We start from the raw sequence: 15,918 nt of genomic DNA on the forward strand, positions 1-15,918 counted from the left end.
AGTTTTTTGTATTTTTTAGTAGAGATGGGGTTTCACCATGTTAGCCAGGATGGTCTCGATCTCCTGACCTCATGATCCGCCTGTCTCGGCCTCCCAAAGTGCTGGGATTACAGGCTTGAGCCACTGTGCCCAGCCTATTTTTTGTATTTCTGATTTTATTTATTTATTTATTTATTTTTTTTTTGAGACGGAGTCTTGCTCTGTAGCCCCGGCTGGAGTGCAGTGGCCGGATCTCAGCTCACTGCAAGCTCCGCCTCCCGGGTTTAGGCCATTTTCCTGCCTCAGCCTCTGGAGTAGCTGGGACTACAGGCGCCCGCCACCTCGCCCGGCTAGTTTTTTGTATTTTTAGTAGAGACGGGGTTTCACGGTGTTAGCCAGGATGGTCTCGATCTCCTGACCTCGTGATCCGCCCGTCTCGGCCTCCCAAAGTGCTGGGATTACAGGCTTGAGCCACCGCGCCCGGCCTATTTATTTATTTATTGAGACGGAGTCTCACACTGTTGTCCAGGCTGGAGTGCAGTGGTGCGATCTCGGCTCACTGCAACCTCTGCCTCCCAGGTTCAAACGATCTCCTGCTTCAGCCACCTGAGTACCTGGGATTACAGGCACACGCCACCACACCTGGCTAATTTTTTGTATTTTTAGTAGAGACGGGGTTTCACTATGTTGGCCAGGCTGGTCTCGAGCTCCTGACCTCATCATCTGCCCACCTCAGCCTCCCAAAGTGCTGAGATTATAGGTGTGAGCCACCATGCCCAGCCTGCATTTTTTTTTTTTTTTTTTTTTTGAGATGGAGTTTTGCTCTTGTTGCCCAGGCTGTAGATCAGTGGCGCAATCTCAGCTTACTACAACCTCCGCCTCCCAGGTTTAAGCGATTCTCCCGCTTCAGCCTCCCGAGTAGCTGGGATTACAGGTGCCTGCTATCACACCCAGCTAATTTTTGTATTTTTGGTAGAGACAGGGTTTCACCATGTTGGCCAGGCTGGTCTCCCAATTCCTGACCTCAAATGACCTCAGTATGCCTCAACCTCCTAAAGTGCTGGGAAGCCAAACTCTCTCTCTCTTCCGCACCCCCCACACCCCCCAACCCACCCCCGCCTAGGCTGGAGTGCAGCGGCGTCATCTCGGCTCACTGCAACCTCCGCCTCCCGGGTTCAAGCAATTTTCCTGCCTCGGCCTCCTGAGTAGCTGGGATCTCCGGCGCGTGTCACCACGCCCCACTCATTTTTTTGTATTTTAGTAGAGAGGGTGGTTTCCTGAGCTCAGGCAATCCGCCCGCCTCGGCCTCCCAAAGTGCTAGGATTACAGGCGTGAGCCACCGCGCCCGGCCGTGCCAAACTTTATAGACATCATTTCACTTAGTTCACACCCAGGCTGGATGGACTCACACTAAAACGCAGCACCCACTCAAGGTGTGCAGACCCTGCCCAGGCATCCGGCATGAGTCACTGGAGAAATCTGGCCGTAGAGGAGTGGAGGCCCGGCAGGTGAAGCCTCTTGCATCACACCACCCTTCCTGGAAGCAGCTGAGCCGGGTCTCAAAGCCCAGCGCACTCGGATCCCAACGCCAGCACTCGGATCCCAACGCCAACGCCTTCTCCCACCGCATCCCGGTGCCCATGCTTCTCAGCTGCCTATCAGTAGTTTCCCCCTTGGGCCCTATGTTTTGAAAGACTTTTACTCCCAGACAGGCTACATTATTAAATAATCATGACTTCCCTTCCCATTTTTTACTAATCAAAGACCCACAGAGCGCACTCAGCTTCTAATGGCCCCTGGGCAAGCACTGAGAGCAGCCGGCTCCAGCCCAAAGCGGAGAAATGCCTGGACCGGGAGTCATTTCCAGTTCAGCCTCGCAGGGCTACTAGACCAGTTCAAAACCTGTCCTGAGAAAGTGACCAGACAAGGGGACTTACCCAACCAGGGCCGCCTGAGGGCTCGCAAGGATCCCCTCACTTCCCAGAGGGTGGCTGTGGGGCCACTCCTGAGTGTCACTCCCAGTGTGACCAGCAGGTGGGGCAATGACCACGGAAGACCCTTCCGAGCTACAACTCCCAGGCCCAGCCCACAGTATATGTGTGTGTGCGCCGGTGTTTAAGTCCCATTTGTGGTGCAGGTCGGGTGCTAGGGAGATGGGAATGAATAAAAAGAAATAAATCGTAAAATGAATCAAGTTCCTTTGAGTCCCCCGTTCCCAGCACATCACTTCCTGAGCCCCACCCCAGACTAGGGCAGGCACCTAAACCAGTCACCCTCTGTGTCTGCTGGTTTGAGCCAACTGCAGATGAAAAATATTCAAAACACACAGGGTGCGGTGGCTCACTCCTATAATCCCAGCACTTTGGGAGGCTGAGGTAGGTGGACCACCTGAGGTCAGGAATTTGAGACCAGCCTGGCCAACATAATGAAACCCCATCTCTACTAAAAATACAAAAATTAGCCAGGTAAGCTGGGAGCGGTGGCTCACGCTTCTAATCCCAGCACTTTGGGAGGTCAAGGTAGGTAGATTATTTGAGGTCAGGACTTTGAGACCAGCCTGGCCAACATAATGAAACCCCATCTCTACTAAAAATACAAAGATTAGCCGGGCGGTGGTGGTGCGCACCTGTAGTCCCAGCTACTCAGGAGGCTGAGGCAGGAGAATCGCTTGAACCCGGGGGGCAGAGGTTGCAGCAAGCTGAGATGGAGCCACTGCACTCCAGTCTGGGCAGCAGAGTGAGACCCTGTCCGCCCCACCCCCCCCCCCCACACACACAAAATTAGCCAGGTGTGGTGGTGGGCTCCTGTAATCCCAGCTAGTCAAGAGGCTGAGGCCCAAGAATTGCTTGAACCTGGGAGGTGGAGGTTGCAGTGAGCCAAGATCGCGTCACTGCATGCCTGGGTAACACAGCAAGACTCTGTCTCAAAAAACAAAACAAAACAAAACAAAAAACACAATAAAATATACAAATTTTAAAACAATACAGTATAATTATTTACATAGCATTTGCATTGAATTAGGTGTTATAGGTAATCTAGAGATGAGTTAAGGTATAAAGGAGGACATATGTGAGTTATATGCAAATATGACACCGTTGTATATAAGGAACTCGAGCATCCGCAGATTTTGGTATCCCAGGAGGGTCCTAGAACCAATCCCCCAAGGATAACGAGGGACGACTGTGTAGATTTCCACAGAGCCTTTCACTGTGCCTTCTTAGTACAGCTCGTAATTTTGTATCTTAGCTGCTTATTATAGAACATTTTGTTTTTTAGACAGAGTCTCGCTCTGTCACCCAGGCTGGAGTGCAGTGGTATGATCATAGCTCACTGTAGCATCAACTTCCCGGACCCAAGCAATCCTCCCACCTCAACCTCCCAAGTCGCTGGGACTATAGGCGCGCACCACCACACCCAGCTAATTTTTGTATTTTCTGTAGCAAAGAGGTTTCACCATATTGCCCAGGCTGCTCTTGAACTCCTGGGCTCAAGAGATCCACCTGCCTCAGCCTCCCAAAATGCTGGGATTACAGGCGTGAGCCACTGCACCCGACCTTTGTAACACATTTTTATGTGATTATTCAGTCACCCAAGAGGATCGTGAATGAGGTAGGGCCAAGGCTATGTCAGTCAGCACTATATTCCCAGTGGGCACGAGGCAGCCTTGGGTCCAGACCAGAGTAACTTAAGGGAATGTATGTTGAGTTAACGAATACACAGGAGGCTGAAGAAGGGAGGCATTCGATGCCCCAGTTGGAGGTGTAAGCACGGCAGAAACACTTTTTTTTTTTTTTTTGAGACGGAATCTTGCTCTGTCGCCCAGGCTGGAGGGCAGTGGCGTGATCTTGGCTCACTGCAAGCTCTGCCTCCCAGGTTCAAGCGATTCTCCTGCCTCAGCCTCCCAAGTAGCTGGGAATGCAGGTGCCTGCCACCACACCCAGCTAATTTTTGTATTTTTAGTAGAGATGGGATTTCACCATATTGGCCAGGTTGGTCTCGAACTCCTGACCTTGTGATTCGCCTGCATCGGCCTCCCAAAGTGCTGGGATTACAGGCGTGAGCCACCGCACCTGGTCAGAAACACTTCTCTTAACTTGGTTCACTTTCTTCTAAACCTCAGTTCCCTGCTCAGCCATCTCCTCCTCCTGACCTCAGGTGATCCACCCGCCTTGGCCTCCCAAAGCTCTGGGATTACAGGTGTAAGCCACCACGCCCTCCTGCCTAGACACCGTTCCACCCTGCTTCATGCCCACTCTGAGTACAGGGTTGTCTCCCCCACCGAACTCTGAGCTTCGGTAGGGCAGGGCTAGGTCTATCTCTGTCACTGCCATGTCACCAGCATCACAGGGACAAGCCCTGACATACAATAGTCCCTCAACAAGACCCTGCAGAGCGGGTGAGCAGACACATGTCCTTGCCATGGCAGGCTGCGGCCAGTGCCATCGTGCAGCCGAAAAAGTGCTGAGGGCCTTCGAGGGAGGAGTGGTTGTGTCTTCAAGGAAGAAAAATGTAAGAAAGAATTTGAAGAACAAGTGTGTCTTTGATGGATGGAAAAGGGAAAAAACGGTTCCAGGAAGAGCAAAGATGTGGAGACCCAAAACGTCATGGCCTCTACAGGGAAACCACAGTCATCTGACGCGGCCTCAGCCAAGGCCTGCAGGGGAGTGGGAGTTCGGGGCTGGCCCGGAGCCTCCAGCTGGTGCCTGAGCCCTGGGAGCTGTCCAAAGCTGGCAGTGACTGCCACATAGAGCTCTACGGACAGGACCCGGGCAGCTGGCAGAGAGGATGAACTTGGGCAGTCAGGGGCCAGGATCCCAGCTAGGAAGAGTTTCCAAATCACCCCCGAGGGGCAAAGGGTAGATGGGGGGCATTGTCTGAAAACCTCTGGCCTGTTAGTATAGACCTCCAGGTCAGAGGTGGGGTGAGGGGAGGGGGTCTGCAGTAAACAGTGATATGTCAGGCCCTGGGGGGGTAAGAGCCTGCAGAACCACAGCTTCTACATTGCATCCTCACCTTCCTTTAATCCTCATCTGAAAAATGGAAATGAGAGCAGCACCCACCACAAGCAAGGATGCTGTGGTTCCAACGCTCAGCTCTGCCCGGTATATAGTGAGACCTCAGAGGTCAGATGGGCAGAACTGACCCACCTTCAGGGGTGACACAGAGAGAGGAGGTGAGCACCCTTCAATGCCCTTCTCCAGAACCCCCCATCCCTTCCTCACCATCCTCTGTTGGGGGTAGGAGGGTTGGCCAAGGTTTGGCCAGTCTTATTGACAAAGACAGGTCCCAATCATGTTTGTCAACCTGTTGTGTTTTGTTTTTAACAACTGGATTTTTTTTTTTTTTTTTTGAGACAGAGTCCTGCTCTGTGGCCCAGACTGGAGTGACCATCTCGGCTCACTGTAACCTCCGCCTCCCAGGTTCAAGAAATTCTTGTGTCTCAGCCTCCTGACTAGCTGGGACTACAGGCATGCGCCACCACACCCAGCTAATTTTTGTATTTTTAGTACAGATGGGGCTTCACCATGTTGGCCCGGCTGGTCTCGAATGCCTAACCTCAGGTGATCCACCCACTTTGACCTCCCAAAGTGTGGGGATTACAGGCATGAGCCACCGTGCCCAGCCGACTTTTTTTGTTATTAAATTCAACCAATATAATAATTACTCTGCAAGACTGCTATAAGGGCTGGGCGTGGTGGCTCACCCCTGTAATTCCAGCACTTTGGGAGGCTGAGGCGGGCGGATCAGGCGGGCGGATCAGCCTGATCCGAGGTCAGGCGATCGAGACCATCCTGGCTAACGTGGTGAAACCCTGTCTCTACTAAAAATACAAAAAATTAGCCAGGCGTGGTGGTGGGCACCTGTAGTCCCAGCTACTCGGGAGGCTGAGGCAGGAGAATGGCGTGAACTCAGGAGGCAGAGCTTGCAGTGAGCTGAGATCAGGCCACTGCACTCCAGCCTGGGCGACAGAGCGAGACTCCATCTCAAAAAATTAAAAAATTAAAAAAAAAAAAGGCTGCTATAAAAGATTCTAAATACTTCACCTTTTTTTACTTCACCTTTTTTTTTTTTTTTTTTTTTTTCAGTGCCACATTTATTTTTTTCTTTGAGACAGTCTCGTTCTGTCGCCCAGGCTGGAGTGCAATGGCGCTGTCAGCTCACTGCAACCTCCACCTCCTGGTGAACCATGAACTTCTCATGGTTCAGTCTCCCAAATAGCTGGGATTACAGGCGCCCGCTACCATGCCTGGCTAATTTTTGTATTTTTAGTAGAGATGGGTTTTACCATGTTGGTCATGCTGGTCTCAAACTCCTGACCTCAGGTGATTCTCCTGCCTTGGCCTCAAAAAGTGTTGGGATTACAGGTGTGAGCCACCATGATTGGCCAGCACCTGGCTAATTTTGTTTGTTATTATTTGTAGAAACGGGGTCTTGATATGTTGCCCAGGCTGGTCTTGAACTCCTGGACTCACGGGATCCTCCCGCCTCAGCCTCCCAAAGTGCTGGGATTACAGGTGGGAACCACCTCGCCCTGCCTACTTACTTAAATTTTTTTACTTGCAGTAAGATACACATAACATAAAAGTTGCTATTTTAACCATTCAAAGTTACAATTCAGTGGCATTTAGTGCATTCACACTGTTGAGCGACCCTCACTACTATCCAATTCCAGGACATTTTCTTTTTTATTTATTTATTTATTTATTTATTTATTTTTGAGACGGAGTCTCGCTCTGTCGCCCAGGCTGGAGTGCAGTGGCGCCATCTCGGCTCACTGCAAGCTCCGCCTCCTGGGTTCACGCCATTCTCCTGCCTCAGCCTCCTGAGTAGCTGGGACTACAGGCGCCCGCCACCACGCCCGGCTAATTTTTTGTAATTTTAATAGAGATGGGGTTTCACTGTGTTACCCAGGATGGTCTCGATCTCCTGAGCTCGTGATCCGCCCGCCTCGGCTCCCAAAGTGCTGGGATTACAGGCATGAGCCACCGCGCCCGGCCCCAGGACATTGTCATCATCTCATAGGGGAACCCCAAGCTCATTCAGCACATTCGTGGGTCACCTTGACCTGTTTTTAACTCTCCCAGACACCCCTTTTTCTGCTTTATTGTGATTTGAAACATGGTTACTGGGGGGAAAAAGAAGTCAAAACACCAGAGCCAGAGCTGGGAGGTGGTTTGTTTTTAAATTGTATCTGCCCAAATAACAATAGCAACAGCTACAGCAATGGCAATCATAGTGACATTTCTTATGGGCTTTATTCCACGCCCTGAGATAACTTGCTTTTCAGAGGGAATTGCTTAATCCCCAAAGCCGCCGTGTAAACTAACTGCTAGATTATGATCAAAAGGAAATCGAGGTGCCCCCGAGTGGACAGATGGGCCTGCTCCACGCCCACGCCCACTCGCCATGTGAGCTGGGACAGGTGGATTATCATCTCTGGACCTGGACTCCAACCTCCATAGAAAGGACTTATTGCCGGGCTCAGAGGCTCCCGCCTGTAATCCAAGCATTTTGGGAGGCCAAGGTAGGAGGATCACTTGAGGTCAGGCGTTCAAGCCCAGCCTGGCCAACGTGGCAAAATCCCGTCTCTATTAAAAATACAAAAAATGGCCGGGCACGGTGGCTCAAGCCTGTAATCCCAGCACTTTGGGAGGCCGAGACGGGCGGATCACGAGGTCAGGAGATCGAGACCATCCTGGCTAACACCGTGAAACCCCGTCTCTACTAAAAAATACAAAAAACTAGCTGGGCGAGGTGGCGGGCGCCTGTAGTCCCAGCTACTCCGGAGGCTGAGGCAGGAGAATGGCGTAAACCTGGGAGGCGGAGCTTGCAGTGAGCTGAGATCCGGCCACTGCACTCCAGCCTGGGCTACAGAGCAAGACTCCGTCTCAAAAAAAAATAAATAAAATAAAATAAAAATAAAAATAAAAATACAAAAAAAAAAATTAGCCAGGGGTGGTGGCGCACACCTGTAATCCCAGCTACTTGGGAGCCTGAGGCAGGGGAATCACTTGAACTCAGGAGGCGGAGTTTGCAGTGGGCCAATATGGTACCATTGCACTCCAGCCTGGGCAACAGAGTAAGATTCCATCTCAAAAAGGAAAGGAGAGGAGAGGAGAGGAGAGAGAGAGAGAGAGAGAAAGAAAGAGAGAAAGAAAGGAAAGAAAGGAAAGAAAGGAAAGAAAGGAAGGAAGGAAGGAAGGAAGGAAGGAAGGAAGGAAGGAAGGAAGGAAGGAAGGAAGGAAGGAAGAAAAGGAAGGAAGGAAGGGCGCGGTGGCTCAAGCCTGTAATCCCAGCACTTTGGGAGGCCGAGATGGGTGGATCACGAGGTCAGGAGATCGAGACCATCCTGGCTAAGACGGTGAAACCCCATCCCTACTAAAAAATACAAAAAACTAGCTGGGCGAGGTGGCGGGCACCTGTAGTCCCAGCTACTTGGGAGGCTGAGGCAGGAGAATGGCGTAAACCTGGGAGGCGGAGCTTGCGGTGAGCTGAGATCCGGCCACTGCACTCCAGCCTGGGCGACAGAGCCAGACTCCCATCTCAAAAAAGGAGAGGAGGGGAGAGGAGGGGAGAGGAGGGGAGGGGAGGGGAAGAAAGAGAAAGAGAGGGAAGGAAGGAAAGAAGGAAGGAAGGAAGGAAGGAAGGAAGGAAGGAAGGAAGGAAGGAAGGAAGGAAGGAAGGAAGGAAGGAAGGAAGGAAAGGATTTATGATAGGTTGCCCTGTGGATGGAGTGAGAGGAAGCGCCGCTCACCCCTGGAGGAGTTGGCTGCTGTTGTCCTCATGGGAGGCTCAGGCCTCACGTACCGCGCCCGTCTCCCAGTGTGGATTTTTTGTTTTAACACAGAGGGAGAGTGGGAAAGGGGAACTGGCACCGGCAGTGCAGTGGGGCTGGGTGGGGAGAGTTCCCACTCACCCTCCCCCACCCGAAACGCCTACTCACTTCCTTCCATGCTAGTCAGCTCACCCCTGGGCACCCTCCATCCTGGGCCTCTCTGAGGGCAGGGAGTGGTTATGAGAAGCGAGTGGGATGGCAGGCTGGAAATCACCCCAGCGGGGCCCAGGGTGGAGCGGAGGCTTGTCTGTGTCCTTAACACCAGGCCATCAGCGCTGCTGAATTTCAGGGGGAGGTTGAGGGTTTTTTGGTTTCTGTTTTTGAGACAGAGTGTCACTCTGTCACCCAGTGGCAGGATCTCAGCTCACTGCAGCCTCAACCTCCCATGCTCAAGTGATCCTCTTGTCTCAACATCCCTGGGAGCTGGGACTACAGGTGTGCACCACCACACCCAGCTAATTTTTAAAATTTTTTTGTAAAGACAAGTTCTCGATATATTGCCCAGGCTGGTCTCAAACTCCTGGGCTCAAGTGATCCTCCACCTGAACCTCCCAAAATGCTGGGATTACAGGCATGTGCTATGGTGCCCAGTCAAGTATCTGTTGAATGAATGAATGAATGAATGAATGAATGAAATCTTTGCGAGGGCTCCAAGGACACATAACGTGAGGTCAGGCTCTGTAAGGAGGCATTTATTTATTCAGGACCCTGGGGACAGGCACAGGACTTAGGTTTTTGTTCTGGGGCAGTCCCCGGGATCCCCAGCCATCTGTCAGCTTCTCCATCTGTCTCCCCGCCACCTGCACCCTCACAGTTCTCATCTCGCAGCCCATCAAGCTAGGTGGAAGGTCTCAGGCCCTTTTTGTACCAAGCACATGTCCTGCGTTGTCACCTACAATGCAGCAGCCTCCCCTTTCTCCCATTGCCCCTTTGGGATGCCAGCGCTCCCAAGCCTGATGGGGGACCAGCGGCAAGGGGAGGCAGGGAGCTTTTCCAAGAACCCTGGTTTTTGTGGAGCAGAGAGGGGCTGGCTCTTGGAGTGGCTTGGTAGAGGGGAGGGCCGTCCCCTGGGGACTTGGGGTGGGCAGCTGGTCCCCCTAAGTGGACGTAGATTGGAGCCAGCACTCAGACCAGAGCAGACCTGAGTGTACAGAAGCCTCTGGGAACTTCTCCGCCTGCTAAATATTTAGACAGTGAGATGGATGGGGAATCCAGGGCCAGAGCAGGTCGGCCAGGCCACTGGCTATTTTGAGAGAACCATTCTTTCTGCGCTCCAGGATAAATGTTTCCTCTGTCCCGCACTCTCTTCCCAGAGCCAGCAGCGACGACCCTGCGCAGGAGAAACAGCAGCCAATCGGCCCCAGAGTTTGGGGGCCAAGGTTCCAGCATCCGCAGCCATCAGCCGTGTCCCTGATTTTCTGGTTCCTGTCCCTCGAAGACAGGGATCACAGGGTCAGCTCCAAATGTCAGCAGAGGGAGCAGGCAACATTGGCTTCTGCTTTGGACGACGCTCCCACGGTGCTGCCGCCGGACTGCTGTGTGAGAGGCAAGGGCGCCACCTGCCCCTCGCCCCAAGCCGACAAAGGCACCCAGCTCCCCTCCTTTCCCACAGGAGCAGAGGGGGCCCTTGGGTCCCTCCTCCCTGAGGTGAGCTGGGAAAGGGGTGTCTGCGAGTCGCCGTGGGCAGGCCCGAGGCACAGGCAGCAGACCCAGAGCTTGAGTCGCTTGAAGACAGCCTTTCGGAAAAGGATGAAGACCCAGGGGTCCAGGATGGGGTTGAAGGCGTAGAAGCGGAAGGCAAGGAGGTCCCCCATCTCACTGCTGCTGTCAGGGGCGACGGCCTGGGTGAAGCAGCGGATCTGAGGGCAGGGTGAGGGCGTCAAGAAGCACCCAGGAGTCCTCAGCCTCCCCACCCTGGCTCCCCCCTCCCACTCGCTTACCAGGGATGAGGTAAGGGCGGCATGTCAGAGGGGAAGGAGAGAAGATAAAAACTAAGTAACAAATGCATCTGGGGAACACAGGGAGAGAAAGTCCCAGGAAATTGCCAGAGATGCCTAAGGGGAGAGGAATGGGGGCCAGGTATATGGGTCCCCCCAACCTTAGAAGCTGGGAGGACCCCCAGGCTCCACAGATTTTTTGAGTATAACGTCCCTACAAGAAGGCGGCGCCGCCCAGCTGGGCCCCCTGAATCTGCTGCAGAGCTGTTGTGGTGCCTGTGTGTATCTGTCCACAGCATCTGAGTCTCTGAGTCAGGGTAACCCCCAAAAAAGATTTAAGGACCCCCCAATCCAGCCCAGCCTCTTGCATTTTACAGAAACAGAAACTGAGGCTCAGAAGAAAGGTGGCACGACCAGGTGTCACAGACACTGAGTAGGTACTGGGGTCTGTGGCACTCCCATTGGGGAGGGGCAGGACGGGAGTCCCGGAAGAAAACCGAGGTGGGGAGGCAAGGGTGGGGCCTGCTCTGAGGCAGAGGGGAGCCAGGTGAGTGGGAGATCAGGCTCTACAATCGAAGGACCCAGGACCGAGACCAGGCTCTGTGTGACTGTGGGCGAGAGACACTGCCCCTCATCTGTAAAAACGGGGATGAGAGAGAACGTTCTCTTGGTTTCCTGCCAAATGCTGTGGAATGGGTGGCTGTGATCGTTTTGAAAATTGTCTTAGGAAGTATCTGTAAGCCACTAAGTACGAGGTAGGCATAGAGAAGCGCTCAATGAGTGGTGGTTTTTCATTACAGGGGTAGGGGAAGGAGGGGGGATGCATTTTATTACGGGGGGCACAGGATGCCTGAGCTTGGAGACAAGGTGCCAGAAGAAGTCAGATGCAGAAAATCTTCTCCAGAAAGCCAGGATCTGTCTGACTGGGGACCAAGCCTCTGTCTGATTTGTTTTTGTTTTCTTTGTTTTCGTTTTGAGACAAGGTCTTGCTCTGTCAGCTAGGCTGGGATGTAGTAATCACAGCTCACTGCAGCCTTGACCTCCCAGGCTGCAGCAATCCTTCCACTTCAGCCTCCCAAGTAGCTGAGACCACAGGCACAGGCCATCATGCCAGGCTAACTTTTTTTTTTTTTTTTTTGAGACGGAGTCTCGCTCTGTCGCCCAGCCCAGGCTGGAGTGCAGTGGCGCGATCTCGGCTCACTGCAAGCTCCGCCTCCCGGGTTCACGCCATTCTCCGGCCTCAGCCTCCCGAGTAGCTGGGACTACAGGTGCCCACAACCGCGCCCGGCTAATTTTTTGTATTTTTAGTAGAGACGGGGTTTCACCGTGGTCTCGATCTCCTGACCTTGTGATCCGCCCGCCTCGGCCTCCCAAAGTGCTGGGATTACAGGCGTGAGCCACCGCGCCCGGCCTGCTAACTTTTAAATATTTCATAGAGATGGGGTTTCACCATGTTGCCCGGGCTGGTCTCAAACCTCTGAGCTCAAGTGATCCTCCTGCCTCGCCTTTCTTTTTCTTTTTCTTTTTTTCTTATTTATTTATTTATTTTTGAGATGGAGTCTCACTCTGTCACCCAGGCTGGAGTGCAGTGGCACGATCTCAGCTCATTGCAACCTCCGCCTCCCCGGTTCAAGTGATTCGCCTGCCTCAGCCTCCCAAGTAGCTGAGACTTCAGGCATGTGCCACTACACCCGGCTACTTTTCATTTATGTATTTGTTGTATTTTTAGTAGAGACAGGGTTTCATCATTTTGGCCAGACTGGTCTCGAACTCCTGACCTCGTGATCTGCCCGCCTCGGCCTCCCAAAGTGCTGGGATTACAGGCGTGAGCCACCGCATCCAGTCCTGCCTCGGCCTTTCTAAATGCTGAGATTACAGGCGTGAGCCACCATGCCCACGATGTCTGACCTCTTTTGAGCCTCAGTCTCCCCATCTGTGACATGGGCACAACCCACAGAGCTGCCCTCCTCCTCTCCCCACTCCCCCCAGCTCCGGGGGGACTTACCGTGAGAGGCAGGGAGCACACGGCCATGACCCCCGTCATGAGGGCCAGCAGGATCAGGTGGTCCACCTCGTCCTCTCCGGTGCGCGGGCGTGGACCCACCGAGCTCTGGTGGCGCTTCTGCTGGCGGTACATGCGGCAGAGGCTGAGGGTGACCGAGCCGTTGCACAGGAAGATGGCGGCCACCAGCAGGGCCACCAGGCCGGCGTAGGCCAGCGAGAAGGCGGCGCCGCCCGGCTGGGCCCAGCGCATGCGGAGGAAGCACCAGCTACCGGGGCAGTACTGCTGGTGTTGGCCCAGGCCCAGCAGGGGCAGCGCGCAGAAGAGGACGCAGAAGGCGTAGATGGCTGGCAGCGCCAGGCGGGCGCAGCGGGGCCCGTCCAGTTGCGCGTAGAGGTAGGGGTGGCTCAGCGCCAGGCAGCGCTCCACGGCCATGGCGAAGAGGATGAGCATGGACGCCAGGCCGAAGAAGGTCATGGCGAAGGCGAAGGCATCGCACAGCGCGGGGCCGCCCCGGGCCAGGCCCAGCAGGGAGCTGTTGCGCGCATAGGCCACGAACACGGCCGGGCTCAGGAAGCTGGTGCCCAGCAGGTCGGTGGCCGCCAGCCCGGTGACCAGCACCGCGAAGGCCGAGGGGCGCGCCGGTCGCCGCGCGTGCAGGATGCCCAGGGCCAGCCCGTTGCCCACCACGCCGGCCACGAACATCAAGGTGCTGGTGGCCGGCCCCACGGAGCCCCGCACGTAGGTGAGGTTCCTGCACGAATCTGCCATCCCAGGTCTGGGCTGGAGGGTTCCCAAGGTGGAAGGTGTGGGGTCAGAGGGAGCCAAGACTACCCCCACCACCCAGCCCACTCAGGTGTCCCTACTGGCCAGTCCTTGTGGCAGCTGGGGCCTCCCAGTCAACCCCCAGTTCTCCTGTGTATGTGTATGTAGTCCTCTCGCCTCTGGCTTCTCCCATATCTCTCTCCCTCTCTGTCTCTCCCCGCCCTCCTATTTCTCTTTCTTTTTCTCTTTCTTTTCTTTCTTTTTTTTTGAGATGGAGTCTCACTCTGTTGTCTAGGATGGAGTGCAATGGCATGATCTCGGCTCACTGCAACCTTCACCTCCTGGGTTCAAGCAATTCTCCTGCCCCAGCCTCTGGAGTAGATAGATTACAGGCGCCCACTACCACGCCCAGCTAATTTTTGTATTTTTAGTAAAGATGGGGTTCCACCGTGTTGATCAGGCTGGTCTCGAACTCTTAACCTCAGGTGATCTATCCACCTCGACTTCCCAAAGTGTTGAGATTACAGGCGTGAGCCACCATGGCTGGCACCCCCCCACCTCTTATTTCTTTCCTTCTCTAGCTCTGTTTCTGCCATTAAAGAGACAGAGAACACCCGGGCATCGCCAGTTCTTTCCTTCTCTGTCTCTCGGTCTCTTGCTGTTATCTCCCTGTCTCCGTCCCCTCCCTTGTCCTTGTCCTCCCCGTACCTTTCTCCCTCTAACCCCACACCCTCTACCCGCTCCTGCTCTGTGTTGCTGCTTCCCCAGCCCCTCACCGCACCTCTCCAGTCTTGCCCAGGTTCTCCTGTCCCGCGCGTCTGTCCCTTCACTTGCTCTGCTCCGTGTGTCTCTCGCTGCCTGTGTCGGTCTGTGTGTCAGCTTCTCCTTCCCTCCTCCCTCCTTCCCTCCCTCCCTCCCACCCTCCTCAGCTTGCCTGCTCACCCCAGCTTTTTCATTTCCTCTCTCTGCCCCGCCTTCCCTCACTGTTCTCCAGAGGCCCCCTGGCACACTCCCCATTCCCCATCCACCCGCCCAACCCAGGACATCCATCTCCCATTGCTGCCTGCACTGTCCTCCCCACATCCTCTCTTGGTTCCCATCACTGAGCCACCTGCCACCTCCCCACACACAGGACTCCTCCCTCCCCCAGTGTCTCCCTCTCTGGCCTGGGTGGGAAATTCCTGAGTCACCATCACTTAGGCTTGGAGCCTCTTGGGGTAGTAGGCGACCGCTAGGAGGGACCTGAAGGGCACACACTTGACCGGGCTTCAATGGGGTGGCCTTGGCCTGGGCTGTCTCAGGGTGGCCTCTGGGATCTATTCTGGGCTTCAGGCCCTGGGGCTTAGGACATTGCCCAGGGATTGAGAAATGACCAGGAAATTCCTCTCTGATGTAGTGTTTTCCAGACACCACTGAGAGTTCTAGTCCCTGGACAAAACTCACTCCTTCCAGAAAACTGAGGAAGGAGGCTTGGCCAGAGAAAGACATGCCAGTCCCTCGAGCCTGTCCCTGGGCACCCAGCTCACCCTGCAGAGACCCGAGAAGGAAGCATGAAGGGGCGTATTTGGTGTCCAGTTGTCAGGAACAGGCCTGGGCGACTTCCACGGCCCATCATGGAAGGATAGCACTGGGCCACCCTCTGACTTCTCGCACAGCACCCCTAGGCCCCTGGTGACCTTGACCTTCAGGAATCATATTTTGATCACAGGAAGCTGTCCACAACTCCAACATTGCTGCCATGCGTCCCCCACCCTCCCCAAACACAGCCAAGCCACCGCCGCTGCAGCCTCGGGCCAGTGCGACAGACCCACGTGCTCCCACTGCCCGCACAGCGTTCACCAGTCTCCCTTCCCACGGAGTCCGTGGCTTCCCAGGCAGCCTCCCAGCCCCAAAGGGCCAGATAAAACCTCGGAGACCCTCTCTGAGCCCCGCTGTTTATCGGGGGGCAGTCTCAAATCCATTTGACTTGACTTCCTGTTTCCGTCTGACCACCTTTTTCCTTGCTGCGTGATGGACCCAGGCGAGGAGAGGGAGCTGGTAGACTTCAGCCGCCTCCTCTGTGCGTGAGGTAACACGGGCCTCACCGGCCTGGTGGCTGCCCTCAGCCTGCAGCACATCCCAGATTGGTTTCTGTAACAAGGAGAGAGCCTGTGCAGATGTCTCATGTCCAAGGCCAGGAGGGATGTGTCCAACCCAAGGACTGGACTGTGGGCAGCTGCAGTCTTGCCTTCTCTGTACCCTGGCGTGTGACCACAACCCCTTTGCCCCTTCCCCCATCTCCCTATCACCCATGCCCAGCTGGCACCCGCAGCTTCCAGCAGGATGAACGCCCAAGTACCAGCCCTACTGTGGCTCCCTAAGGGACCCCACAGCCCTGCTCTAGGGGTGCCTGTGCATGT

The 15,918-nt window shown here is 54.6% G+C and overlaps 1 protein-coding gene across 1 annotated transcript; it reads right to left on the bottom strand.

Annotated features, from left to right (window-relative positions):
* Positions 1-9,494: 9,494 nt before the first annotated feature.
* Positions 9,495-14,444, bottom strand: PTGIR (prostaglandin I2 receptor). The gene is made up of 3 exons (XM_001112077.5): positions 14,301-14,444; positions 12,758-13,537; positions 9,495-10,674 (listed from the first exon to the last, which is right to left on the bottom strand). The coding sequence occupies exons 2-3, from the start codon at positions 13,523-13,525 to the stop codon at positions 10,282-10,284; spliced, it is 1,161 nt and encodes a 386-aa protein (XP_001112077.1). The 5' UTR covers positions 13,526-13,537; positions 14,301-14,444; the 3' UTR covers positions 9,495-10,281.
* Between the last annotated feature and the right edge of the window lie 1,474 nt (positions 14,445-15,918).

Source organism: Macaca mulatta, chromosome 19, assembly GCF_049350105.2.
Source record: "Macaca mulatta isolate MMU2019108-1 chromosome 19, T2T-MMU8v2.0, whole genome shotgun sequence".
Classification (NCBI taxonomy): Eukaryota; Metazoa; Chordata; class Mammalia; order Primates; family Cercopithecidae; genus Macaca; species Macaca mulatta.